The sequence below is a fragment of the Babylonia areolata genome, chromosome 3 (genome assembly GCF_041734735.1).
Source record: "Babylonia areolata isolate BAREFJ2019XMU chromosome 3, ASM4173473v1, whole genome shotgun sequence".
Classification (NCBI taxonomy): Eukaryota; Metazoa; Mollusca; class Gastropoda; order Neogastropoda; family Buccinidae; genus Babylonia; species Babylonia areolata.
In genome coordinates, this window is record NC_134878.1 from 30,776,068 (window position 1) to 30,799,801 (window position 23,734).

General features: G+C 42.0%; 2 protein-coding genes across 8 annotated transcripts in view; one reads left to right on the forward strand and one right to left on the reverse strand.

The window, feature by feature from the left end:
• Window positions 1–776, forward strand: part of LOC143280544 (regulator of telomere elongation helicase 1 homolog) — a 49,603-nt gene extending 48,827 nt beyond the window's left edge. Inside the window, exon 36 of the mRNA XM_076585234.1 lies at window positions 171–776. The gene's annotated coding sequence lies outside the window, so the exon portion shown is untranslated. The remainder of the gene's footprint in view (window positions 1–170) is intronic.
• Window positions 777–1,060: 284 nt separating this feature from the next.
• LOC143279939 (uncharacterized) overlaps window positions 1,061–23,734 on the reverse strand; it is a 162,107-nt gene continuing 139,433 nt past the window's right edge. For all 7 annotated transcript variants that reach the window (XM_076584290.1, XM_076584294.1, XM_076584295.1 and 4 more), the window contains exons 41-56: window positions 22,907–23,029; window positions 21,689–21,764; window positions 20,632–20,665; window positions 18,482–18,620; window positions 16,585–16,693; window positions 15,341–15,505; window positions 13,874–14,024; window positions 13,041–13,107; window positions 10,901–10,988; window positions 9,383–9,552; window positions 7,077–7,277; window positions 5,378–5,495; window positions 4,096–4,164; window positions 3,397–3,526; window positions 2,513–2,657; window positions 1,061–2,150 (exon numbers count right to left, since the gene is read on the reverse strand). In XM_076584290.1, the coding sequence (XP_076440405.1) occupies window positions 2,007–2,150; window positions 2,513–2,657; window positions 3,397–3,526; window positions 4,096–4,164; window positions 5,378–5,495; window positions 7,077–7,277; window positions 9,383–9,552; window positions 10,901–10,988; window positions 13,041–13,107; window positions 13,874–14,024; window positions 15,341–15,505; window positions 16,585–16,693; window positions 18,482–18,620; window positions 20,632–20,665; window positions 21,689–21,764; window positions 22,907–23,029 (1,929 nt within the window). In that variant the 3' untranslated portion in view covers window positions 1,061–2,006. The remainder of the gene's footprint in view (window positions 2,151–2,512; window positions 2,658–3,396; window positions 3,527–4,095; window positions 4,165–5,377; window positions 5,496–7,076; window positions 7,278–9,382; window positions 9,553–10,900; window positions 10,989–13,040; window positions 13,108–13,873; window positions 14,025–15,340; window positions 15,506–16,584; window positions 16,694–18,481; window positions 18,621–20,631; window positions 20,666–21,688; window positions 21,765–22,906; window positions 23,030–23,734) is intronic.

The window sequence follows — 23,734 nt, forward strand, 5'->3', positions numbered from 1 at the left end:
TTGTGAGACGTATGAGTATGTATGTAACCATTTTATTTATATATATATATATCTTGCATTCTTCCAGGACTGAACAGGTGCAGTAGATCAGTACTGACGTTTTTCCTGTCATGAGAAAGAAGTTCATGGTCCATTGAAATAGGAACATCTGGCACTTCGATCTGTTCCAGGACTAGGAGAGAGGCTGCAGGATGATGTCAACATTGATCTGTACACAAGAGCCCTCTTAGGCCACGTTCACACCAAGCCAAGCCATTTACGCTTTCCCACCTTGTATGCTGGCAACAAGTGTTCGCACTGGTTACCAGCTGTCTCCAGCCACCTTTTTGATTCATGGTGTGCACACAATTGAGACCGATGGCTGGTCCAAGGGACAGCACGCTTAAATGATACTGGCAGTGTGAATTCTATTTGCTTCTTCTGTCGGGAGAGCATTGTAGCTGACATTAACTGGCTGCGTCTGACTGAAGTGTGTTACTGTGTCAGGCTGATGGTAACTGGCTGAGTTTGGTGTGTTCATTGCCTTAAGCTATCTCTTCTCAGACGTGCTTTGTGAATGTTACCCAAACTGGAGGATCATGATGCAAGTCATGGTAACCATACTAAAATACACAGGTAGATTTATGCAGAAATGACTTTGCACTATAAGATCAGTGTCAATCTTTTGCACCCAAGTCATGGGCAAGTATGCCACTGTAAATGTCCATTTCAAGGAGATAACTTGATGTTTGCATGACCTGATTAAATGAGAAACTTAACTCTTTAAAAGAGTGAAGGTTACATATAATGAAATAACGGCATAAAATTAAGTTTCAATAAAATTCACATGTACACAAAGTCATTTTTCAAGTCCTTTTAATTATTTTGCTAACTGTATCATACAAAATTCACCTGGATTAACACCGTTGAATATTTGTCTCACACACGCGTTCCATAAATCCAAATGCTTAAATCATTCATTTCAAAACTATTCCAGCAGTACAGTAACATTCATACACACCAAAACATAAAATGTATCAAATCATTCATATACAACAAACACCATATATATATATATATATTTTACAATATGAATATGCTCAAATCATTACTCTCTGAAGATGCTTAATCATCATACAAAATTCACCTGGATGTACACCATTGAACATTTTAGTTTGTCTCACACATGTGTTCCATAAATCCATATGCTTAAATCATTCATTTCGAAACTATTCCAGCAGTACAGTAGCATTCATGCACACATATACATAAAATGTATCAAATCATTCATATACAACAAACACCATATATTTTTTTACAATATGAATATGCTTAAAATCATTTCTCTGTGAAGATGCTTGATCAGCCATATCACATTGTCCTTTTTATTTCCTTTTTTTAAGGGTATGAGAGAAGATGGTTAATGACATTTTGATTTTCCCTTTAACTGTTACATGAAAGGAAAGTATGCAGTACAAGAAAATGGTAAAAGTCTAACACACATCTTGGATATTTTGGTCAGGGAAGTGCAAATGAACCACACAATTCAAAGGAATATGTGAAAACTAACATGTCAAAGTTGAGGTTGCACAGACTGGCACTGAAGGAAAACAAAAGAATCATCTGATCACAGAAAAAACAGGGTTAAAGGCCCCATCACCTTTCACAGCCATCGGGGCAATAAATTCACATCTACTGTGTTTAAGGCTCGGCATAGGATGATGGGACACAGTCCTCTCCTTACACCATTTTAACCTTCCCCAACCAAAGTCAGGTACCCATGGACACCTGGATAGAGTGAGGAAAATCAGAGAAAGTGTTTCCCAAGGACACAACACACTGTAGATACAGGGCCCGGATCACTGGTGAACACTAGATCAGAAGTTTCAAGGCCAAACTGGTTTTGCCACAGTGCCTCCTCCATAGAAAAAGAAAAAGGGAGAAAAAGAGAGGGAGAAAAAGAGAAGGAGAAAAAATGAGAAGAAAAAAAGGATGATGTGAAGACTGAAGCATGTGTGCAGCGATGGCTACGCTGGCCACAGACCACTGGGGAGGTAAGTCCGCATGGCCACAGCCTGTGTGAAAGGGAGGGCAGGGAAGAACTGCAGACCTGTTAGCAGCTCCACGTCACGAACCCTTGCCTCATTGTCCACCAAGTACTCCTCAATGGTCTGCAAACAAAACAAACACCCGATACAGTTTCTCAAGGAGGCGTTACAGCGTCGAGGCAAATCTATACGCTACACATAATCTGCTAGGCAGATGCCTGACCAGCAGCTTAACCCAACACATGAAGTCCGACCTTGAGTGCGTGTGTGTGTGTATATATTTGTGAACCTACTTGCGAGGATTTCTACTATAGAATGCTGAGCATTCAGCTGTTATTAAAAAAAGAAAATGGGAAAGAATAAAGAAATACAGACATGCAAAACCAGATGGACCTGTCCTCTAAAAAGCTGAACTATATCAAACTTCGTCAAACCGTCTTAAACTGTTAAAGCAGTATTAGTTGGAAACTAGATAAGAGACATACCTGGCAGTTGTATTCCTTCGAAGTGTCCACTTGTGGCAAAATGAAGGCCAGTGTTTTAACGCTGTCACATCTGGCCAGAGGCTGGCTGCTATTTTCACACCGACTCGCTATCAGAAACAGGTGTGTTGGTATGGTGAGGTTGGAACTGAAAACAGAATTAGAGCAGACTGAAACCTTCAATCAAAAAGGATTGCTGAATTATCTATGACAACCACACACTCTGAAAAGGACTGCAAAGTGTTATTAACCCTTTCAGTACCTAGCCTTTTTTATGCTCTGTGACAAATATTTGCCAAGCTATGTTTTGGTCATGGAGGGTAATAATTGGAAAAAAAAAAAAAAAAAAAAAAAATCATGCGAACTACATAAAGTATACATAACCTACACTTTTCTGAAAGGAAAATGAACACAACATCCAATTATGATAATTTCAAATAAATTTATTGAATTTGCATCAAGAAAAGTCCTACAGTGATGTGGATAGAAATTTCCATAATGGGGCACTTTTTTGCACACCACAAGGGGACAAAACACAAAATGTTACTTATTACTTGTATAACAGAGTGTAAATGTGTTAATAATTCTTTGTGTTTTGAGATGCTTGCTGAACACTGAGTACACAATCAAACTAATGAAAACGAAAAAAACTTATGGGCACTCTTTCACTTGTAGTTGTGTAGAAACTGGTTCAAATGATTCCAAATCGTCAAACATGAGCTTTTCATGTTCTTCAGGTGACTGCATGATTGAAACAAGAAAATGGTCAACCAGTCCTCTCCTCCTGATGAAAACACTGCTTTCAGAATCTGTCATGCACACACACATACATGCACATGCTGGAACATGCACGCATACACACACTGTTAATTCCTTGCCCTGGTTACCTTGTGATGTCGTGTAATGTGTCAGCAAGTCCATCACTGTTGCCATCAAAAGCAGTCCCTGCTATAACGTTGAGGTCCTGGTGTCCAGCAGACCAGTTCTTCAGGAGGGCCTGCACAGGCTGCCACACACCTGCACAGGAACAGTAACCCACATCATAACAGGGTTACTCCCCCCCCTTTTTCATTTCCACTGATTCAACAACTCCACAGCTGGTTGTCACTCTGTCTCTGGACCTTGCACTTGGAACAACCTCTCTCTTTGGCTTCATCCAGTCCTGGCCTTAAAACCTACCTGTTTTCAAAACCAGCTTCTCTGTGCCTTCCCTTTTTCCATCTGTAGTTTCTTTAGCCTTATGTATTTATAAGTTAAGTTGGGTGTGAAAGCGCTTTGGTTTGTTTCCAGATTTGATTAAGTGCTATATAAATATATCATTATACAACACTCTGCAAATCAAATCACTGTTTTCAAAATATCTGAACCTAGATTTTTTCAATTGTGTATTTAATTCAGAAGGCAACCTACAAAAAAAAACTAGCAGAATGTGATATATTAACACATGCAGCACATAGAGACAACTGATCAAGCTCATTGAAACGTTGAGCAAAGTGCAGATATGTTCCTGCGGTTCACTTTACTACAGCAGTGGGACTGTTTTGTTCTGCAAGGTCTTCAGAACGTGCAAGGGAAACGAAACATACCTGTGAAGAAATTGTCCTGCATGGGAACGTGACTGGACAAAAGAGAGGCTGTGGGACCATGGTCATACCCTGTAGACATCATGTGAAAAAAAGTCATGTTGTGCCAGAAGAAACTGTTTATAGACAATACACTAACCTCAAAGCTCTTGGATATAATTGTTTTAACATATCTGATATCTATTTATTTCTATTCCCAGTTCACTGTTGTTAGTAGTCAATATGCAAAATGACTGGGACGGAAAAGAAAATCAGGCAATGACACACACAGTGCATATGTGTTCATGCACAAGCACACACACACAATTTAAAGTCAAATATACAACTATCATCTAATGGCTCAAGAGCTGCAGAACAATTTGCTGTGAATGATGGAGAAAAAAAAACTGGAATTATTTCTGTTGTACATTTAATACTGACATTGACAGGGTAAAAGAACTTTACTATTCCTACAATCAAAACAGGCCGTTTTAATTGTCTGTACTTGCCTACCCACAGTGTGGCGGCATTTGTGCACTTGCCTTTGGGTTGTGTTCTCAACTCCAGAGTCACTGATGTCTTCATCATTCTCAATGGACTTCCATGACATGATGCAACTTTATAATATGTGTGAACTTTGTGTGTGTGTGTGTGTGTGTGTGTGTGTGCATGTGTGTGAAACAAACTGTTTATCCAGTGGTATGTTGGTGTTATGCATTTGATGTTTTTTTTTTTCACAGGAGATGCGTTACTGCATGTATGGATCTGTCCACACACTTTGACACATCCATGAAACTTGACAATGCATAGCACAGGATAAATTTCCCCACACTCTTGTCTCCGGGATGACGGGCGCAATAGCCGAGTGGTTAAAGCGTTGGACTGTCAATCTGAGGGTCCCGGGTTCGAATCACGGTGACGGCGCCTGGTGGGTAAAGGGTGGAGATTTTTACGATCTCCCAGGTCAACGTATGTGCAGACGTGCTAGTGCCTGAACCCCCTTCGTGTGTATATGCAAGCAGAAGATCAAATACGCATGTTAAAGATCCTGTAATCCATGTCAGCGTTCGGTGGGTTATGAAAACAAGAACATACCCAGCATGCACACCCCCGAAAACGGAGTATGGCTGCCTACATGGCGGGGTAAAAACGGTCATACACGTAAAAGCCCACTCGTGTGCATACGAGTGAACGCAGAAGATGAAGAAAAAAAAGTCTCCGGGATAAGGTACACAAAGCACTACAGAAATGTGAACAACCATTAGACTATGAACTTCAGACTAAGTAATTAGTTGCAGCAACTGACCCAGAGGTAAGAGAGACACAAGGGAGACATTGTCAGGCAAGGGAGACCACTGGTCACACAGCTCAGTGGACAGACGGGGATCTGGCACAACACAGCTGCTGGAAACGTTGTCTTTCCACTGCAAAGGGAGAGAAAGGCCATGCACCAACTGTGTGTGAAGGTTCACCTCTTTTTAAACATGCAAGTTTGAAAAGTTCAAAGTTCAAAGAAAACATGACGTTTCCATTCCTACACTCTTCTTCAGGAACGCTCCTGCACTATGGGACTCTGACTGCACTTGAAACACTGGTTTTGTTCCATTCTGCTATCACATCATCTTTCTAAACTGCATTTTGATTAAAACACATCTGATGCCAGACTGACTCTAAAACAGAATTCATTCTGTCTGGAAATGATGAGAATATAAAAACATATTAAATTCTTATACAGCATCTATCCTTGTTCAAAGACCAAGTTCTAAACGTTTAATAAACAAGGAGTCATTTGTATTTGCATTTGTATTTCTCTCTTTTTATCACAACAGATTTCTCTGTGTGAAATTCGGGCTGCTCTCCCCAGGGAGAGCGCGTCGCTACACTACAGCACCACCCATTTTTTTGGTATTTTTTCCTGCATGCAGTTTTATTTGTTTTTCCTACCGAAGTGGATTTTTCTACAGAATTTTGCCAGGAACAACCCTTTTGTTGCCGTGGGTTCTTTTACGTGCGCTAAGTGCATGCTGCACACGGGACCTCGGTTTATCGTCTCATCCGAATGACTAGTGTCCAGACCACCACTCAAGGTCTAGTGGAGGGGGAGAAAATATCGGCGGCTGAGCCGTGATTCGAACCAGCGCGCTCAGATTCTCTTGCTTCCTAGGCAGACACGTTACCTCTAGGCCATCACTCCACATTGGACAACAGACTGCCTGCCTGAGCAGAGCCAAGTGACAGCTACCTTTTGGTGCTCATCATTTACTTCCTGTGTCAGCCTTCAGTCATGCGCTCGCTAACACATTTACACTGAAGCGGATTTTTCTTCAGAATTTTGCCAGGGACAACCCTTTTTTTAACTGCAGGTTCTTTTACGCTTGCCAAGCACATGCTGCACACTGGGCCTTGGTTTATGTTCACATCCCAAGGACTAGGGTCCAGTCCTCCACTCTTGGGTCCAGTGAAAGGGGAGAAAATTGTGGCGATTTTTTTGGGGGGGATTCGATCCTGTACCCTTGGATTTTCTCACTTCCCAGGTGGATGCATTACCACTACTAGGGTGCTAGGCCACCACTCCACACCACATTTTGGTTAGTGACCCATCCTCCACCCTCCAGATATACCATGCATTCAGCCTCTCAAGAAGGCATCCTGTGTTCAAATCCATGTACGCTTCATCACATCTGCTAGCAAGATGCCTGACCAGCACGTTGGGTTACGCTGCTGGTCAGGCATCTGGTCGGCAGATGTGGTGTAGCGTATATGGATTTGACCAAACGCAGTGATGCCTCCTTGTTGAGTGCATGCACATACATTTGTGTACCTATCAGAGAGGATTTCTTCCACATAATTTTGCCAGAGGACATTACTCAGGTCACACTGGGTCCTTTTTTCAGTGTGCCAAATACATGCTGTCCATGGGACCTCAGTTTATTGCCTCATCCAAATGACCAGATACTCTGATCTTCCTGTCATACTTGGGAGAAAGGGTGAGACAGGATTGGTACCATGGATGAAGACAGAGTGGTGGACACCCAGAGGGGCAGGTGGAGGGGGGCCCTGTAGGCGGTGATGGAGGTGGGTTGGTGCAGCAGGGACACATGGGTCATGTTGGTCCTCATCAGCAAGGGCACGCCGAACGGTGCGGCCATCTCCTGCACGCTGGACACGTTCTGTGGGCCCACAACCTGCCTGATGGCTGCTGCCGACTGCAACACACCACATGACAACAACTCTTTAGTCATCCTAATGGAAACAACAACTCTTGTTTAGTCATCCTAATGGAAACAACAACTCTTGTTTAGTCATCCTAATGGAAACAACAACTCTTCTTTAGTCATCCTAATGGAAACAACAACTCTTCTTTAGTTATCCTAATGGAAACAAGTGTACGGACTTGACTGCAACACGCCACATGACAACGACACTTCTCTAGTCATCCTAATGGAAAATCCTAATGGAAACAACAACTCTTGTTTAGTCATCCTAATGGAAACAACAATTCTTCTTTAGTCATCCTAATGGAAACAACAACTCTTCTCTAGTCATCCTAATGGAAACAAGTGTACAGACTTGACTGCAACACGCCACAAGACGACACTTCTCTAGTCATCCTACTGGAAACAACTACATCCACAGGCTCTTCATTCACCCTACACAATATCTCAGCTCACAGTTTTTTTAATGGCTGATACTGACTGCAAGACGCCACAAAGCAAAAACATTTCTTTACTCATCCTACTGGAAATGATCATGCATGCACAGGCTTGTCAGTCATTCCCCCTGCACAGTATCTCAGCTCACAGTCTGCTTAGTTAATGGCTGATACTGACTGCACCACAAACAGGAACACGACACACTGCATCATCCCTTGCGTACAAAACTGAAAATCATATAGTTTAAAATACAAAAAACAAGAGAGGCAAGGCCTTCAAGACTCACTTGTGATACACTTAAAAAAAATCCAAGCTTTTTATGCATTGAGTATAATTTCAAAATGTAATGTTTAAGATGAGAAAGATCAGTTTAAAGCGAATTAAGTCCCCTAGCATTAATTATAGAGTAATTTCCCTTTTTTACTATCTGCACCAAAAACGTTTGCAAAATAAATAAAACTTCCATGCTTAGCAAAAGAAGTTCCTGTTAGAGCAAAAAATGATAATAATGACTGCTCTTGTTGTTGGGTCAGAATATCAGATCAAAGTGCCAAGTTTAGAGAATACAAAAAATATAAATATAACAGTAAATGCAGTTTGCATATAATTGGGCTTCATATTTTATTTTTTTGTGCCCATCGCAGAGGTGCAATATTGTTTTAAACAAGATGACTGGAAAGAACTGAATTTTTCCTATTTTTATGCCTAATTTGGTGTCAACTGACAAAATATTTGCAGAGAAAATGTCAATGTTAAAGTTTACCACGGACACAGACACACACACATACACACAGACAACCGAACACTGGGTTAAAACATAGACTCACTTTGTTTACACAAGTGAGTCAAAAAAAAAACGAAAGAAAGAAAAATTAAACATAAAACATTTTAAGAAGTTCATACAACATATAGGTGTCATCATGTGAGCAGCAGTACATTTCAGGATCTGACATATCATATGTGTGAATACATGTTATAGAAATGTAGAATACTCGAAAACAAGAGGACCATCTTCTGTGTGGCACAACAACACGACACTTTCACACTTTCTTCATTTTATTTATTGTTTGCAGACTTGCCTAATGGACAGAGACCCAGGCTTTGAAACACAAATGATCGACCTGGAGAGACCTCGTGAACAGTTCTTCTGTGGCACCCCAAGTAGGCTTGGCAACTCATCAGTCATAACTATTTATGAACTACTTAAGCACTGGTGGCAATGTATTCAGATCCGCTTATGCATGCATGTACACACACACACACACACACACACACACACACACACACAGTCTTTCATGGCATTTCAGAAAACTAATGATGGCACAATGCAGCTAATTTAGCAAAATACAACAGTAACACATCATGGATATTCCAACATATTTACTTTGAATGTATGCATTTATTTATTTTGTTTTATTTACTGCATTTCATTTTATGTCAATGTTTTATACAGACTTTGGGTAGCCTCTCCAAGCCCCATTAAACCTGTTGGGTTGAGTCAGGTATCTGTTCCTTACAAAAAAAAAAAAAGAAAAAAAGAAGAAGAAAAAACCCAGATGTGGTGCAGGGTATATGGGTCAGTCTGCTGCCTTTGACACCTCTTTCAAACTGAAACAGAGATGAAGCCAAATGACCAGCACCAAAGGAAGCCCACTCACCACATTGGCATTACGCATGCAGCACACGCTGACGTTTGAGGGGGTGTTGACGGTGGGGGGTGTGATGTAGGAGGCAGCCGCCTGACGTGTTCTGGTGAACGTTCTCCACAACAGGTGGTCCAAACTGCCCTCTGTTCCGTTGTTGGGGGATGGCTGGATGCCCAACAATTCTGAACATCGGTGACAGAATGCAACATTGTCATTATGACTCAAGACTAGTTTAGGGTCTACAGAAACTGGCTGCTTGGCCAGTATAGAGAAATATCATACAAACTACAAACAAATCTGAACATGGAAGAGAAAATGCTGTATCATTGTTAAAGACTAAAGTCTGGTTTATTGTCCCCTGTATGGGTACAGAGATTCAATGTATAACATGTGGAAATAAAATCATAATAAAATAACAACAACAACAACAACAACAACAAAATACCAAACTAAAACTGAGTAAGTTAGGAAAGTATGGACACTAACATGTATTATAGTCTTTCTTTTTTGTTGTTGTTGCTGTTGTTGTTGTTGCTTTCAGCCAATACTGGGTCATATCAAGGCTGACAACACTGTCAATATCAACCCTGTCAAACATGAAAAGAAAAAAAAAAAAAACTTGGAAAAGAAAGTTAGGCACACACTATCCCCCTCCCCCTTCCACCCTCTTGGGTGTCCAACACTGTGGCCTCATCACGAGGGTGAGGGGGGCGGGGGGTGTCACTGTTGACATTAATTTCACATTCAAAGAAGTGTCAATGTGTGTGGACTGATTAATATATGCTACACATCTGCTGCTTCAGGAAACAAAGAAAGAAAAAAAAAAAGAGCGGCAGATGCCTGACCTTCACATACACCCAATATGCTGATGAGGCCTTGAGAGACCCAAGGTTTGTACAAAATGTTAATATAAAATGAAACAAAACTATCAGACAGAATAAGTAAGTACGGATTTTTTTTTTTTTTCCAGATATAAATGAGAAAACAAAATTAATTCTTCTCAAGCAAAAGCATCCATAAAAGCTAGCATAGATTTTTTTATGTATACTGTTATCACATGAAACTGAGAAAAATTGTTGACAAGCAGACACATACATGAATGCTAACATTGCATATATATCTCATTTTTATTCACTCTGGTATATATGTATATATCCATGCACCCAGACACATGCCCCAAATCACAAACCTTGCATATAACTTGTACATGTGTATTAGTTTTATTGTTACCCAATAAAAAAGAAGAAGAAAGAATTGCATATTCACGCACACAGACACATGCACTTCCCCCCCCCCACCCCCCCCAATGGAGCAAGGGATATGTCTTTATTACCAAGTGTACCAGGGTCACAAGGAATATGGGGGGGGGGGGGGGGGGGGATAGTACAGAACAAGATACGAACATAAATCGAAAATCATACACAAACACAGACACAGTAGAAGAAGGCCTGGAATAAAGACAGAGAGGAAGAAAGAAGAGAGACCAAGTACTGAATCATTTTGTGATGACAGGTTTTGTGCTGTACCCACCTGAAATCATGTTGTACAGCTCAATGTTCTCAAAAGCCTTGACAGTCTCTCCATTCTTGAAGGCTGGTCCATAGCCCACAAACAGAGCCTTGAATGCACACACACACACACACACACACACACACACACACACACAGAGTTAAAACATTCAGAAACATGTGTGACAATACACGCATATTCTAAAAGTGTTACATTTCTAAATGTTTTATATGTCTATGGCCTAAAGCAAATGCACGCTTATTAGACAAAATAAACAAACCAAATACATGAATAATCTTTCATCATCTACAGTAGCAAGCTTGACAAGCTGACAGAGATGAACAGATGGGTTTGGGGCAGAACTGTAGGTTGAGAAAACTTTCAGGTGACAGAGATGAACAGATGGGTTTGGGGCAAAACTGTAGGTTGAGAAAACTTTCAGGTGACAGAGATGAACAGATGGGTTTGGGGCAAAACTGTAGGTTGAGAAAACTTTCAGGTGACAGAGATGAACAGATGGGTTTGGGGCAAAACTGTAGGTTGAGAAAACTGTCAGGTGACAGAGATGAACAGATGGGTTTGGGGCAAAACTGTAGGTTGAGAAAACTTTCAGGTGACAGAGATGAACAGATGGGTTTGGGGCAGAACTGTAGGTTGAGAAAACTTTCAGGTGACAACTTTTTGCTCATTCACCAACACAAATGGACCAGAGCTCGGTCATCACTGCTGTCTATCATTGCTTATTTCCAATTTTAAACAGGGAAAGGTTTAGGAAGGCATACATGCATCAATCCCAGCCTGTCTGTCCACAGATACTGATAAATCGCAGACCTCACACAATGCAGGTCAAGCAAAGAAAAAGTTGTTGGCTTAGGTTTGTTTTTAAAAAACACACACCTGTATTCACTTGTATGATACTCGATGGTTGATTACATGCAGCGTCAAGATATTTCTGAAACAATTTCTCTCACCACACTGAAACAGAACACAGCCTACAGGTCAGGGTGTCAGTGAAGGGCTGTCACCTTACTGAGACAGAACACAGCCTACAGGTCAGGATATCAGTGAAGGGCTGTCACCTCACTGAGAACACAGATTACAGGTCAGGATGTCAGTGAAGGGCTGTCACCTCACTGAGAACACAGCTTACAGGTCAGGATGTCAGTGAAGGGCTGTCACCTCATTGAGACAGAACACAGCTTACAGCTCAGGGTGTCAGTGAAGGGCTGTCACCTCACTGAGAACACAGATTACAGGTCAGGATGTCAGTGAAGGGCTGTCACCTCACTGAGAACACAGCTTACAGGTCAGGATGTCAGTGAAAGGCTGTCACCTCACTGAGACAGAACACAGCTTACAGGTCAGGATGTCAGTGAAAGGCTGTCACCTCGCTGAGACAGAACACAGCTTACAGGTCAGGGTGTCAGTGAAGGGCTGTCACCTCACTGAGAACACAGCTTACAGGTCAGGATGTCAGTGAAGGGCTGTCACCTCACTGAGACAGAACACAGCTTACAGGTCAGGGTGTCAGTGAAAGGCTGTCACCTCGCTGAGACAGAACACAGCTTACAGGTCAGGGTGTCAGTGAAGGGCTGTTACCTCACTGAGACAGAACACAGCTTACAGGTCAGGGTGTCAGTGAAGGGCTGTCACCTCACTGAGACAGAACACAGCTTACAGGTCAGGATGTCAGTGAAAGGCTGTCACCTCACTGAGACAGAACACAGCTTACAGGTCAGGGTGTCAGTGAAGGGCTGTCACCTCACTGAGACAGAACACAGCTTACAGGTCAGGGTGTCAGTGAAGGGCTGTCACCTAGCTGAGACAGAACACAGCTTACAGGTCAAGGTGTCACCCCCCTTTTCTTTATTTGGACTTCATCCTCTGCAGGGACGGAGTTAATTTTGTTCATCAAAACCACTTAGAAATATACAGAAAGTAGAACTGCATTTAAAATACATGCCACACACACTTCTTTTCGCCAAAGCTCGGATCAGCAGTTATCTGACAAAGAAGACTGAGAAGAAGGATCAGCAGTTGATGAGGTTGATAGAAAAAACAAAAACAAAACAAAAGTGAGCAAAAACATTCAAGACAAAAAGAACCATTTTCCCTGTACACTGCATACAGTGTGGATGCGTGAGAACCAAGATTCACTGACCTCCATGGCTTTATAAGTGTTGTCCCAGCCGTGGGAACCCCCCGTGCAGTACCTGCTGTTGACCTTGCTGAAAAACACACACACACACCATCACACCATGCTGCATGTTACACTGCACAATGCACGTCAAATGGTCAGTTTTCAAACACACCTTTCAAACACAGGCATTCAGTTTTCAAGTACAGGCACACACAGTTTCCAAACACACAGAGAGACACACACATTTTTCAAACACTTACACACACACATATAGTTTTCAAACATGGACACACACACACTCACATATTTCAAATACCAACACACACATGGTTTTAAAACATGAACACATAGTTTTTGTTAGATAATTATACTGATAAGCAAAGAACATGACATATCAAACAAGTTTACTTTTCAATTTTCTCTTAGTTATATAAGTCATTTCTTGAACATATCCTGGTTTGTCCAATTTCTAACATTATTATCATCATTATTATTTATTTTTCGGTTATTCTTCTTTAAAAACCATCCAGAGTTTAAAACCTTCAAATCTGATAAAAAAAAAAAAAAGAAAGAAAAAAAGTGTTCACTTCTTTCAAGAAGTCCATCAATGCCCACGCAGGGACATCATGAAACAAAGTCTTCAGAATGGGCATGTATGTTTACTATGAATGGGTGTTCTCATTGGAACGTGGGAGCATGATCAGACTTTGTACTGCTCTGTGGAGCTGATGCATGTGTTGTCTTTTTGTCAGCAAATGCGTCAAAAGTTTTCTCTTTTAGAGATAGTAAAGTATCCTTGTATCAAGATAATCTGACATGCTCAGCGTCCCCCCCCCCCCCCACCCCCAACTCACTCAGAGACGGTCCAGTTGAGAGACGGGTCCAGGATGACGTTGTCGATGCGCCTGTTGTTCACGTAGTGATGACGCATGGGCAGGTCTGTCTTGTCGTACACCTTCAGGTGGTCCACACACTTCAGATGCTGCAGGACATCGTCCACAGACACTGCAAACAACATACACATGTTGTTGTGTTTTCTTTTGTGTGTGTGTGTGTGTGTGTGTGTGTGCGTGTGTGTTCTTTTCCTCGATTGGACAGAATGTAACATCTATCCACATCTATTTCTCCCGTGTGTGTGTGTGTGTGTGTGTGTGTGTGTTGCGTGTGTGCTGTGTGTGTGTGTGTGTGTGTGTGTGTGTGTGTGTGTTGTGTGTGTGTGTGTGTTTTCTTTGTGTGTTATGTGTGTGTGTGTGTGTGTGTGTGTGGTGTGCGTGTGTGTGAGTATGTGTGTGTGTGTGTGTGTGTGTGTGTTGTGTGTGTGTGTGTGTGTGTGTGTGTGTGTGTGTGTGTGTGTGTTTCTCTGTGTGTGTTCTTGTGTGCTTTGCTTTGTTTTGTTTTCTTATAACCAGGTGTGTCCCATCAGTATCCCATCATTCCTCCCCCCCCCCCTGTAATGAAGGTTATATTTGTATAGAAAACACATGTAACCTAATTCTACAAAATATCATAAAAATCGCAACAAATGGAAAAACAACAGACAAAAATAACAAATAATTGTTCCATGTGTCCCGTCATTCTAATCACTGTCATCACTGTGGACGTTTCCATCATCACAACCCATGCTATCTCTCTGTGTGTCTGCCTACCTTCCATTCTTTTATCATTTGTGAGGCAAAGAGCAGGGATTCATTAAACAAGAAACTGTTTGTCCTGTTACTCTTTATGAGACAATGGTACACAGTTCACACCAATGCTCACTCTCTCTATCCTTTCACCTATAACATGTGCCAATGTAAAAAAAAAAAATCTTATGCATTTCATCTTCAGGTGTGTACATGGTCTACAACTCCCATGTTCACTTGTATACATGAACAAGTGGGCTTTTACACGTATTACTGTTTTTTCCCCACCATGCAAGCAGGCAAACTCAGTTTTTCGGGAGTTTATATGTATTTGATTTGGCATACATACAGCCGGCAATTGCCAACAGGTGACTGTGTGTGTGTGTGTGTGTGTGTGTGTGTGTGTGTGTGTGTGTGTGTGTGTGTGTGTGCGTGTGCATGCGTATGCTAAAAACAGATTACAACAGCACCCAGTTACCAAGTCCACAGAGAGACAAAAACAAAACCGCACACACACTGAACCTAATATTTCAAAATAACAATGCACCGTAACCTACACCCTGTATAAACATATGCACCACAGAATAATAAGTCACAACCATATCACACAATTCAATGCTTTGCAGCCACTGAAAGACTGACAAAGTAAAAAAAAAAAAAAAAAAAAGAAAGAAGAAAGAAATCAATCTCAATGCTTACTTGGAGGATCGTCTTCAAAGCGTGTAACGCTGCCATCTTTGTTTCGCTTGTAGGTGTTGCTGATTCGACCAAAAGGTCCATAATAAAAATACATGTTGTATTTCTCTGTCTCGTTGAAGTAGTCGTTCATTTCAATTACTTGGTCACACGACAGGTAGGAGAAACCTGGAAATCAAAAACATATGACTAAAAGGTGAAGGGCAAACCAGTATCATGCATGCTCCTAGATCATTATCTACAAGTATGCTTAGAATCATGGCTGAAAGTGACTGAGGGTTGAAACCCCCCAAATTCAGTGTTTATATCAGATTCTCAGCAGACAGAGTAATCTACAAAAATACTAAAACAAACAAATTAATGACGGGCCAAACAGCCGAGTGGTTAAAGCACTGGACTTTCAATCTGAGGGTCCCAGGTTCGAATCTCAATAAGGGCGCCAGGTGGGTAAAGGGTGGAGATTTTTCCGATCTCCCAGGTCAACATATGTGCAGACCTGCTAGTGCCTGAACCCCTGTCGTGTGTATACTGCATACAGATGATAAAATACGCATGTTAAAGATCCTGTAATCCATGTCAGCGTTCGGTGGGTTATGGAAACGAGAACATACCCAGCATGCACACCCCAGAAAATGGAGTATGGCTGCCTACATGGCAGGGTAAAAACGGTCATGCACGTAAAAGCCCACTCGTGTACATACTAGTGAACTTGGGAGTTGCAGCCCGCGAATGAAGAAGAAGAAGAAGAAACAAATTAATGAAAGTTCGGAAGCCATCCCTTCAACACTTCAACAACAGTTTGATCAGAACATCATGAAAAGTGCAGCACTGACCTGGTAAAATGCCCCCAACTAGGAATATCAACATGCCTAAGTCCCAAATGGACCACGATTTTAACTCCCCACTCCTCCACAGCCTCCCCTCCTCCAGACCTCAACAGGTGGTCTGGGTGCTAGTCTTTCAGACAGATGATAAACAGAGGTCAATGCACAGCATGCACTTGGTATGTGTAAACTAAAACCCACAGCAACTAAAGGGTTGTCCCTGGCCAAAACTCCGTTCAAAACTCCACTTTTGACAGTAAAACAGAGAAAAGAAAGAAAGAAGAAAGAAAAACTAAAGGGTGGCAGCAGCACACTGTGGGACAATGCTCTTCCCAGGTAGGACAGACAGACAGACAGACTATACTCTTCACTGCAGACTGCAGGAAACAAAAGCAGAAGCCGTGCAGAACATGTGCACCGTACCGTGGTCAGACAGCAGGATCAGGTTGACACAGTGGTGCAGGTCGTGTTGGTACAGCGCGTCCATCAGCTCTCCCAGCGTGCGGTCCACCCGCCGGATTTCCTCGTCCACCTGCACACCGCACAGTCCGTTACACATTGAGATGCCAACCCCTGTCAGGTGTTTGTAGGAACAATCAGGAAATGCCAACCCCTGTCAGGTGTTTGTAGGAACAATCAGGAAATGCCAACCCCTGTCATGTGTTTGTAGGAACAATCAGGAAATGCCAACCCCTGTTAGGTGTTTGTAGGAACAATCAAGAAATGCCAACCGCTGTCATGTGTTTGTAGGAACAATCAGGAAATGCCAACCCCTGTCAGGTGTTTGTAGGAACAATCAGGAAATGCCAACCCCTGTCAGGTGTTTGTAGGAACAATCAGGAAATGTCAACCCCTGTCAGGTGTTTGTAGGAACAATCAGGAAATGCCAACCCCTGTCAGGTGTTTGTAGGAACAATCAGGAAATGCCAACCTTTGTCATGTGTTTGTAGGAACAATCAGGAAATGCCAACTCCTGTCAGGTGTTTGTGGGAACAATCAGGAAATGTCAACCGCTGTCAGGTGTTGTAGGAACAATCAGGAAATGCCAACCCCTGTCAGGTGTTTGTAGGAACAATCAGGAAATGCCAACCCCTGTCAGGTGTTTGTAGGAACAATCAGGAAATAATGCCAACCCCTGTCAAGACTTTTAGTGTTTGTAGGAACAATCAGGAAATACAAAACCCTGTCAAGACTTTTAGTGTTTGTAGGAACAATCAGGAAATGCCAGCCCCTGTCATGTGTTTGTAGGAACAATCAGGAAATGCCAACCCCTGTCATGTGTTTGTAGGAACAATCAGGAAATGCCAACCCCTGTCACGACTTTTAGTGTTTGTAGGAACAATCAGGAAATACAAAACCCTGTCAAGACTTTTAGTGTTTGTAGGAACAATCAGGAAATACAAAACCCTGTCAAGACTTTTAGTGTTTGTAGGAACAATCAGGAAATGCCAACCTCTGTCATGTGTTTGTAGGAACAATCAGGATATTTGGTAGGAACATTCTGAATCCTGGTAAGAACATTCAGACTCTGAGCCACATCGCAAACATACATTTTATCTACAAGGCATATAAACAATGCAAACATGCACGCTATTGGCTGAGCAGCATCAGGTGAGACCAAAGTTAGTAGTGACTGCCCTAGCCTCGTGATCAATAGGTCTATTGCGTCTGGGTAATGTTACTGCAGGAAAGCATGTGACCATGCTATGTAGTCGAAAAGGAACTCGTCAGAAAAATTTAAACGTTGGTGTAACGTCTGAACATAATGCGATCAAGCATAACAAAATACGGCGAAATCATAACAGTTGGTATCTCTGGTCACATAACTCTGGACGGTACCGACAATACACATATGATGGTGATGAAGACAGTACTCACAATACACATGATGATGGTCTGGAAAATTGTGGAGTGTTGGCCTTGAGGTAACACGTATGCCTTGGAAGTGAGAGAATCTAAGTGTACTGGTTCGAATCCCATATTTGCCAGTATTTTCTCCCTCTCCACTAGACCTTGAGTGGTGGTCTGGATGCTAGTCATCCAGATGAGACGATAAACCAAGGTCCTGTGTGCAGCATGTACTTAGCGCATGTAAAAGAACCCACAGCAACAAAAGGGTTGACCCTGGCAAAATTATGTGATAGGAAAACAAATGAAATTACAGGCAGGAAAAAAGAAAATAAAAAAAGGGTGGTGCTCTCATTGAAGCGACGCGCTCTCCCTGGGGAAAGCAGCACGAATTTCACAAAGAAAAATCTGTTGTAACCAAAAAAAGAAGTACAATACAACACAACACAATACAATACAATGAAGATGGTACCGGGGCAGTGAAGGGTCCACTGGTGTGAGCCTGGTGGTCAGGTTCATCAAAGTAAAGCATCATCAGGTCAGGACGTCTCTCTGCCGGCAACTGCATCCACTGCACTATGGTGGACACGCGTGAAGAGTAGGGCACAGACCTGCCCAGTCAACCACATCTGATATTACTGCTTATGAATGAATGAATGATATGGATACTTATATAGCGCTTATCATCGGTCAAAGACCAAGCTCTGAGCACTTTGCAAACATGGGGTTATTTGCATAAAAGGCTGCCTTCCTGGGTAGAGCTGACTGACAGCTGCCATTGGGTGCTCATCATTCGTTTCCTGTGTCATTCAGTCAGGTTTAAGCCACAGTCAGGTTTACGCCACACATGCATACACAACATTCAGACATGTAACATTTTACGTATATGACCATTCTGTTTAATTACCCTGCCATGTATGCAGTCATACTCCGTTTCTGGGGGTGTGCATGCTGGAGTAGGTTCTTGTTTTCATAACCCACCAAACGCTGACGTGGATTACAGGATCTTTAACGTGTGTATTTGATCTTCTGCATGCGTTTACACATGAAGGGGGTTCAGGCACTAGCAGGTCTGCACATCTGTTGACCTGGCAGATTGGAAAAATCTCCACCCTTTACCCACGAGGTGCCATTACTGACATTCGAACCTCAGACACTCAGACTGGAAGTCCAATGCTTTAACCACTCAGCTGTTGCACCTGTTATCTTATAGTTCAGCCAACCACACAACCATACAGACCTTCAACAGTCAACCACATGTGACATTGCTCATAGTCCAGCTAATGGCACAAAGCCATACAGACCTTCAACAGTCAACCACATATGACATTGCTCATAGTCCAGCTGATGGCACAAGGCCATATAGACCTTCAACAGTCAACCACATATGACACTGCTCATTGTCCAGCTTATAGCTCAAGGCCATACAGACCTTCAACAGTCAACCACATGTGACATTGCTCATAGTCCAGCTAATGGCACAAGGCCATATAGACCTTCAACAGTCAACCACATGTGACATTGCTCATAGTCCAGCTAATGGCACAAGGCCATATAGACCTTCAACAGTCAACCACATGTGACATTGCTCATAGTCCAGCTAATGGCACAAAGCCATATAGACCTTCAACAGTCAACCACATGTGACATTGCTCATAGTCCAGCTAATGGCACAAAGCCATATAGACCTTCAACAGTCAACCACATGTGACATTGCTCATAGTCCAGCTAATGGCACAAAGCCATATAGACCTTCAACAGTCAACCACATGTGACATTGCTCATAGTCCAGCTAATGGCACAAAGCCATATAGACCTTCAACAGTCAACCACATGTGACATTGCTCATAGTCCAGCTAATGGCACAAAGCCATGTAGACCTTCAACAGTCAACCACATGTGACATTGCTCATAGTCCAGCTAATGGCACAAAGCCATACAGACCTTCAACAGTCAACCACATGTGACATTGCTCATAGTCCAGCTAATGGCACAAAGCCATACAGACCTTCAACAGTCAACCACATATGACATTGCTCATAGTCCAGCTGATGGCACAAGGCCATATAGACCTTCAACAGTCAACCACATTTGATCTTCAAGCACATTTGACCTTCAACAGTCAACCAAATCTGACATTACTGCTTACAGTTCAGCCAACTGCAAAGGGCCATATCAGGACTGCCCATATGAATGAAAAATTCAACAGTGTCAAACACAAAACTTTGTCACATGCGAAAAACAACAACAACCAACTCTACGAGGACCCCTGGCATTCCATGGAGAAAAAACATATATAAATTTTGCTTCTAAAACAGAAACCCCTTCCAGTAAAAGCATATCAAACAGTACAGTAACTGTTGTTAAGACAGGCAAATTCAACTGGCTGATCTGTCAGTCTTTGCAACAATTACTGTAATGTTTCATGGCCTACAGGAATGAACTTCATTTTCTTAGAAGTAAACTTCTATTGCAGAACATGACTGATTAAACCTGTGAGGCTAATACCAGCAGTTTAAAAATGTTTCACAATGTCTAATTCATTGAGCTACAAACACACACACACATACATCCTTTACGTACAAATGTTTTTCCATACATTTCACTCATCAAGATACTTACCCTGTGTAGTACTTGAACAAATCTGGGTATGAACCTGCACACACACACACACACACACACACACACACACACACACTTTATGTCTCACATACTACGTAAATACAAAAAATAAAGTACAATACAATAGGAGACACAAGTCATGTGACACAGTGGTTAGTGTGACAGGCTTATGACTGGTAGGTTTAGGGTCTGAATCCCATCAAAGACATTGATATCACTCAAGGGAATTATCAGCTCTGGCTGGCTTTACCCACAGCAGAGTGTGTTAAGACTCAAAAGGGAAGATGATGTTCACTCAGTCAAGGTCTATCCTCTTCAAGGATGCATCCTTCAAGAGTACTGCAAACATTTCCAGACCAACACTGAGGTGTCTTTATCTCGGAGGTCTGGCTGATGCTGGACAAATTATGACACAATATGCAAGGTACAGCCTGCCATTCATTGTCATTTTTGGTCTCTATGGTACTCCTGGATATAAGGCACACTCCCTGAACTACGAAAACAACTACAACAAAATCAAGAAAAAAAAAATCCTAAACTGCATCACGCTTATGTAATTTTAAGGTTTCAAAGCCTTTTACAGCCATCACGGCAGAGAATTCACATCCACTGTTTCTAGGGCCTGGCAGAGGAAAGCGGGGCCCAATCCTCTCCTTCCGCCATATTGACCTTCCCCGACCAAAGTCAGGTCCCCATTCACACCTGGGTGCAGTGAGAAAAACTGGAGTAAAATACCTTTTCCCAAAAACACAACACCATGCTGAAATGGGCATCAAACCCTGAACACTGCCTAGCACTGGATTACAAGTCTAATGCTCAACTGACTCTTACCATGATTCCACTCACGTACATGTTAGGCGTAGTCAAATAGCATTCTGCCTGCTGAAATTCGAAACTAACATCCACGGCTGTATGAAACTGACGATCTCACAAAACAGAAGGAAGCGAGGTATTGACACTGACCATCCAACTGAAAACAAAATCATTACACCAAGCAGGATGAAGGCATTTTTTTTTTATGGTAAAGAAAAAGAAGATGACTGCTTGTGTCACCTACCCTGTACCGCAACATCGGAGCCGACCCAAAAGTAGCTGGCGCTTGTGACGTTTTGTTTCTGTGCCGTTAACCAGATCTGCACAGCGAGGACAACGATCAGCATAGACATGTCTGTCTTTCATCGCTGGTGGATAACATCGAAAAAATGTGTGTGTGTGTGTGTGTGTGTGCAAAAGCAAGTGTGAGACTGTTCTTCAGTTTTACCTCTATCCACATACTGTGATTTTAGAAAAGCAAATGTGTGTGTGAGTGAGTGTGTGTGTGAGATTAAGTTTGAGTGTGTGACAGTATGTGTGACTGTGTGTACGAAAGAGAGAGAGAGAGAGAGAGAGAGAGAGAGAGAGAGAGAGAGTGTGAGAGAGAGAGTGTTTGTGTGCACATGAATGCATGCATACATGTCAGCATATATGTGTGTGTGTACATATGTGAGCATATAATTATGTGTGTGGAGTGCATGCATGCGTATGAACAAATATAAATGCACGAAATGCATATGTGTTCTTGGTAATCACAAGTACAGTTAGCACCATATTCTTTTCTGTTTGCCCGACAATGAATAACAAAAAAGAATATGTCAACATACATAGATCTACATGCTGAAGTATGTATGCTTACATTTCTTTCATGTACACACATAAGCACGAGTATGGCACTATATGACAGACGTAAAACATCGTACTTTCTTCTCTGTGCATGCCCTTCCCACTAACCTATTCAATCAACAAAAAACAAAAAACAAAGTGCATCAGAATAGACAGATAGATCGATACATCTTATCTGCCATTCAAGCGCATGGGAATAAATAGACAGACAGACAGACACAGATAGACAGATAAAATGTGTGGATTGCTGACATTGCGCAAAAAAAAAAAAAAAAATTTCGCCTACTTGAACGAAGTTCCCATAAATTTGAAGTGTGTTCAGGATTTAAAGCCATAACGTTTTTCACAAATTTACAGTCGTGACAACACACGTCAGTGAGAATTTACAGCCATGTTGACAACTCTTTACGCCAGTCAGAATTTACAAGGAATGAGTTGATTCTGCCGAACATGGAGTACTGTGGTTTTTTGTTTTTTGTTTTTTTTTTCAAGACAGTGGTACATTTTTAGTTATCTCGTTTTTCAGTTCTGTTTAAAAAAAAATCCATTAAAAAAAAACAAAACGAAACAAAAAACAACAACAACAACAACAAAAACCCAACAACAATGGACTCACCGGTTCACCACCCCACCAACGTGGATCATTTTTTATGTCAGAGGAGATGGAGAATTTAGTGTCACTCACTCCAAAGTCAAACATGCTGTTGTCAATGATGCCATGCGATTCTGGGTACAACCCCTGAAACAATTCACATATGTCAGCGACACGTTGTTGTCAATGATGCCATACGTCAGCAACATGAATGTTCCCACACAGGCCTGTGTGGCACCACAACACCACCACCCAAACTAAACAAACAAAACACATGCACACTCATTCACACACAGGAGTTCCAAAGGGAAATGTCATTCACCAACCTCAGACAGCACTGCACTTCTGTAAAAAAAAAAAAAAATCAAAAAAAAATCACTGTCATACACAACAGAACATAGAAATTAAAAACACAATGTGATGAAGAGCACTGCCCTGGGCTATTCTGATTGGTGTGGATACTTACATAGCGCCTATCCTCGGTCAGAGACCAAGCTTCAAGCCCTTTACATACACGGGGACATTTGCACCACAGGCTGCCTACCTGGGTAGAGCCGACTGACGGCTGCCACTGGGTGCTCATCATTCGTTTCCTGTGTCATTCAATCCGATTTCAGATGCACATGCATACACACTCAGACAGACATGTAACATTTTATGTGTATGACCGTTTTTATTTATTGTGTGGGTGTGCATGCTGGGTATATTCTTGTTTCCATAACCCACCGAACGCTGACATCGATTACAGGATCTTTAACGTGCGTATTTGATCTTCTGCGTGCGCATACACATGAAGGAGGTTCAGGCACTAGCAGGTCTGCACATATGCTGACCTGGGAGATCGGAAAAATC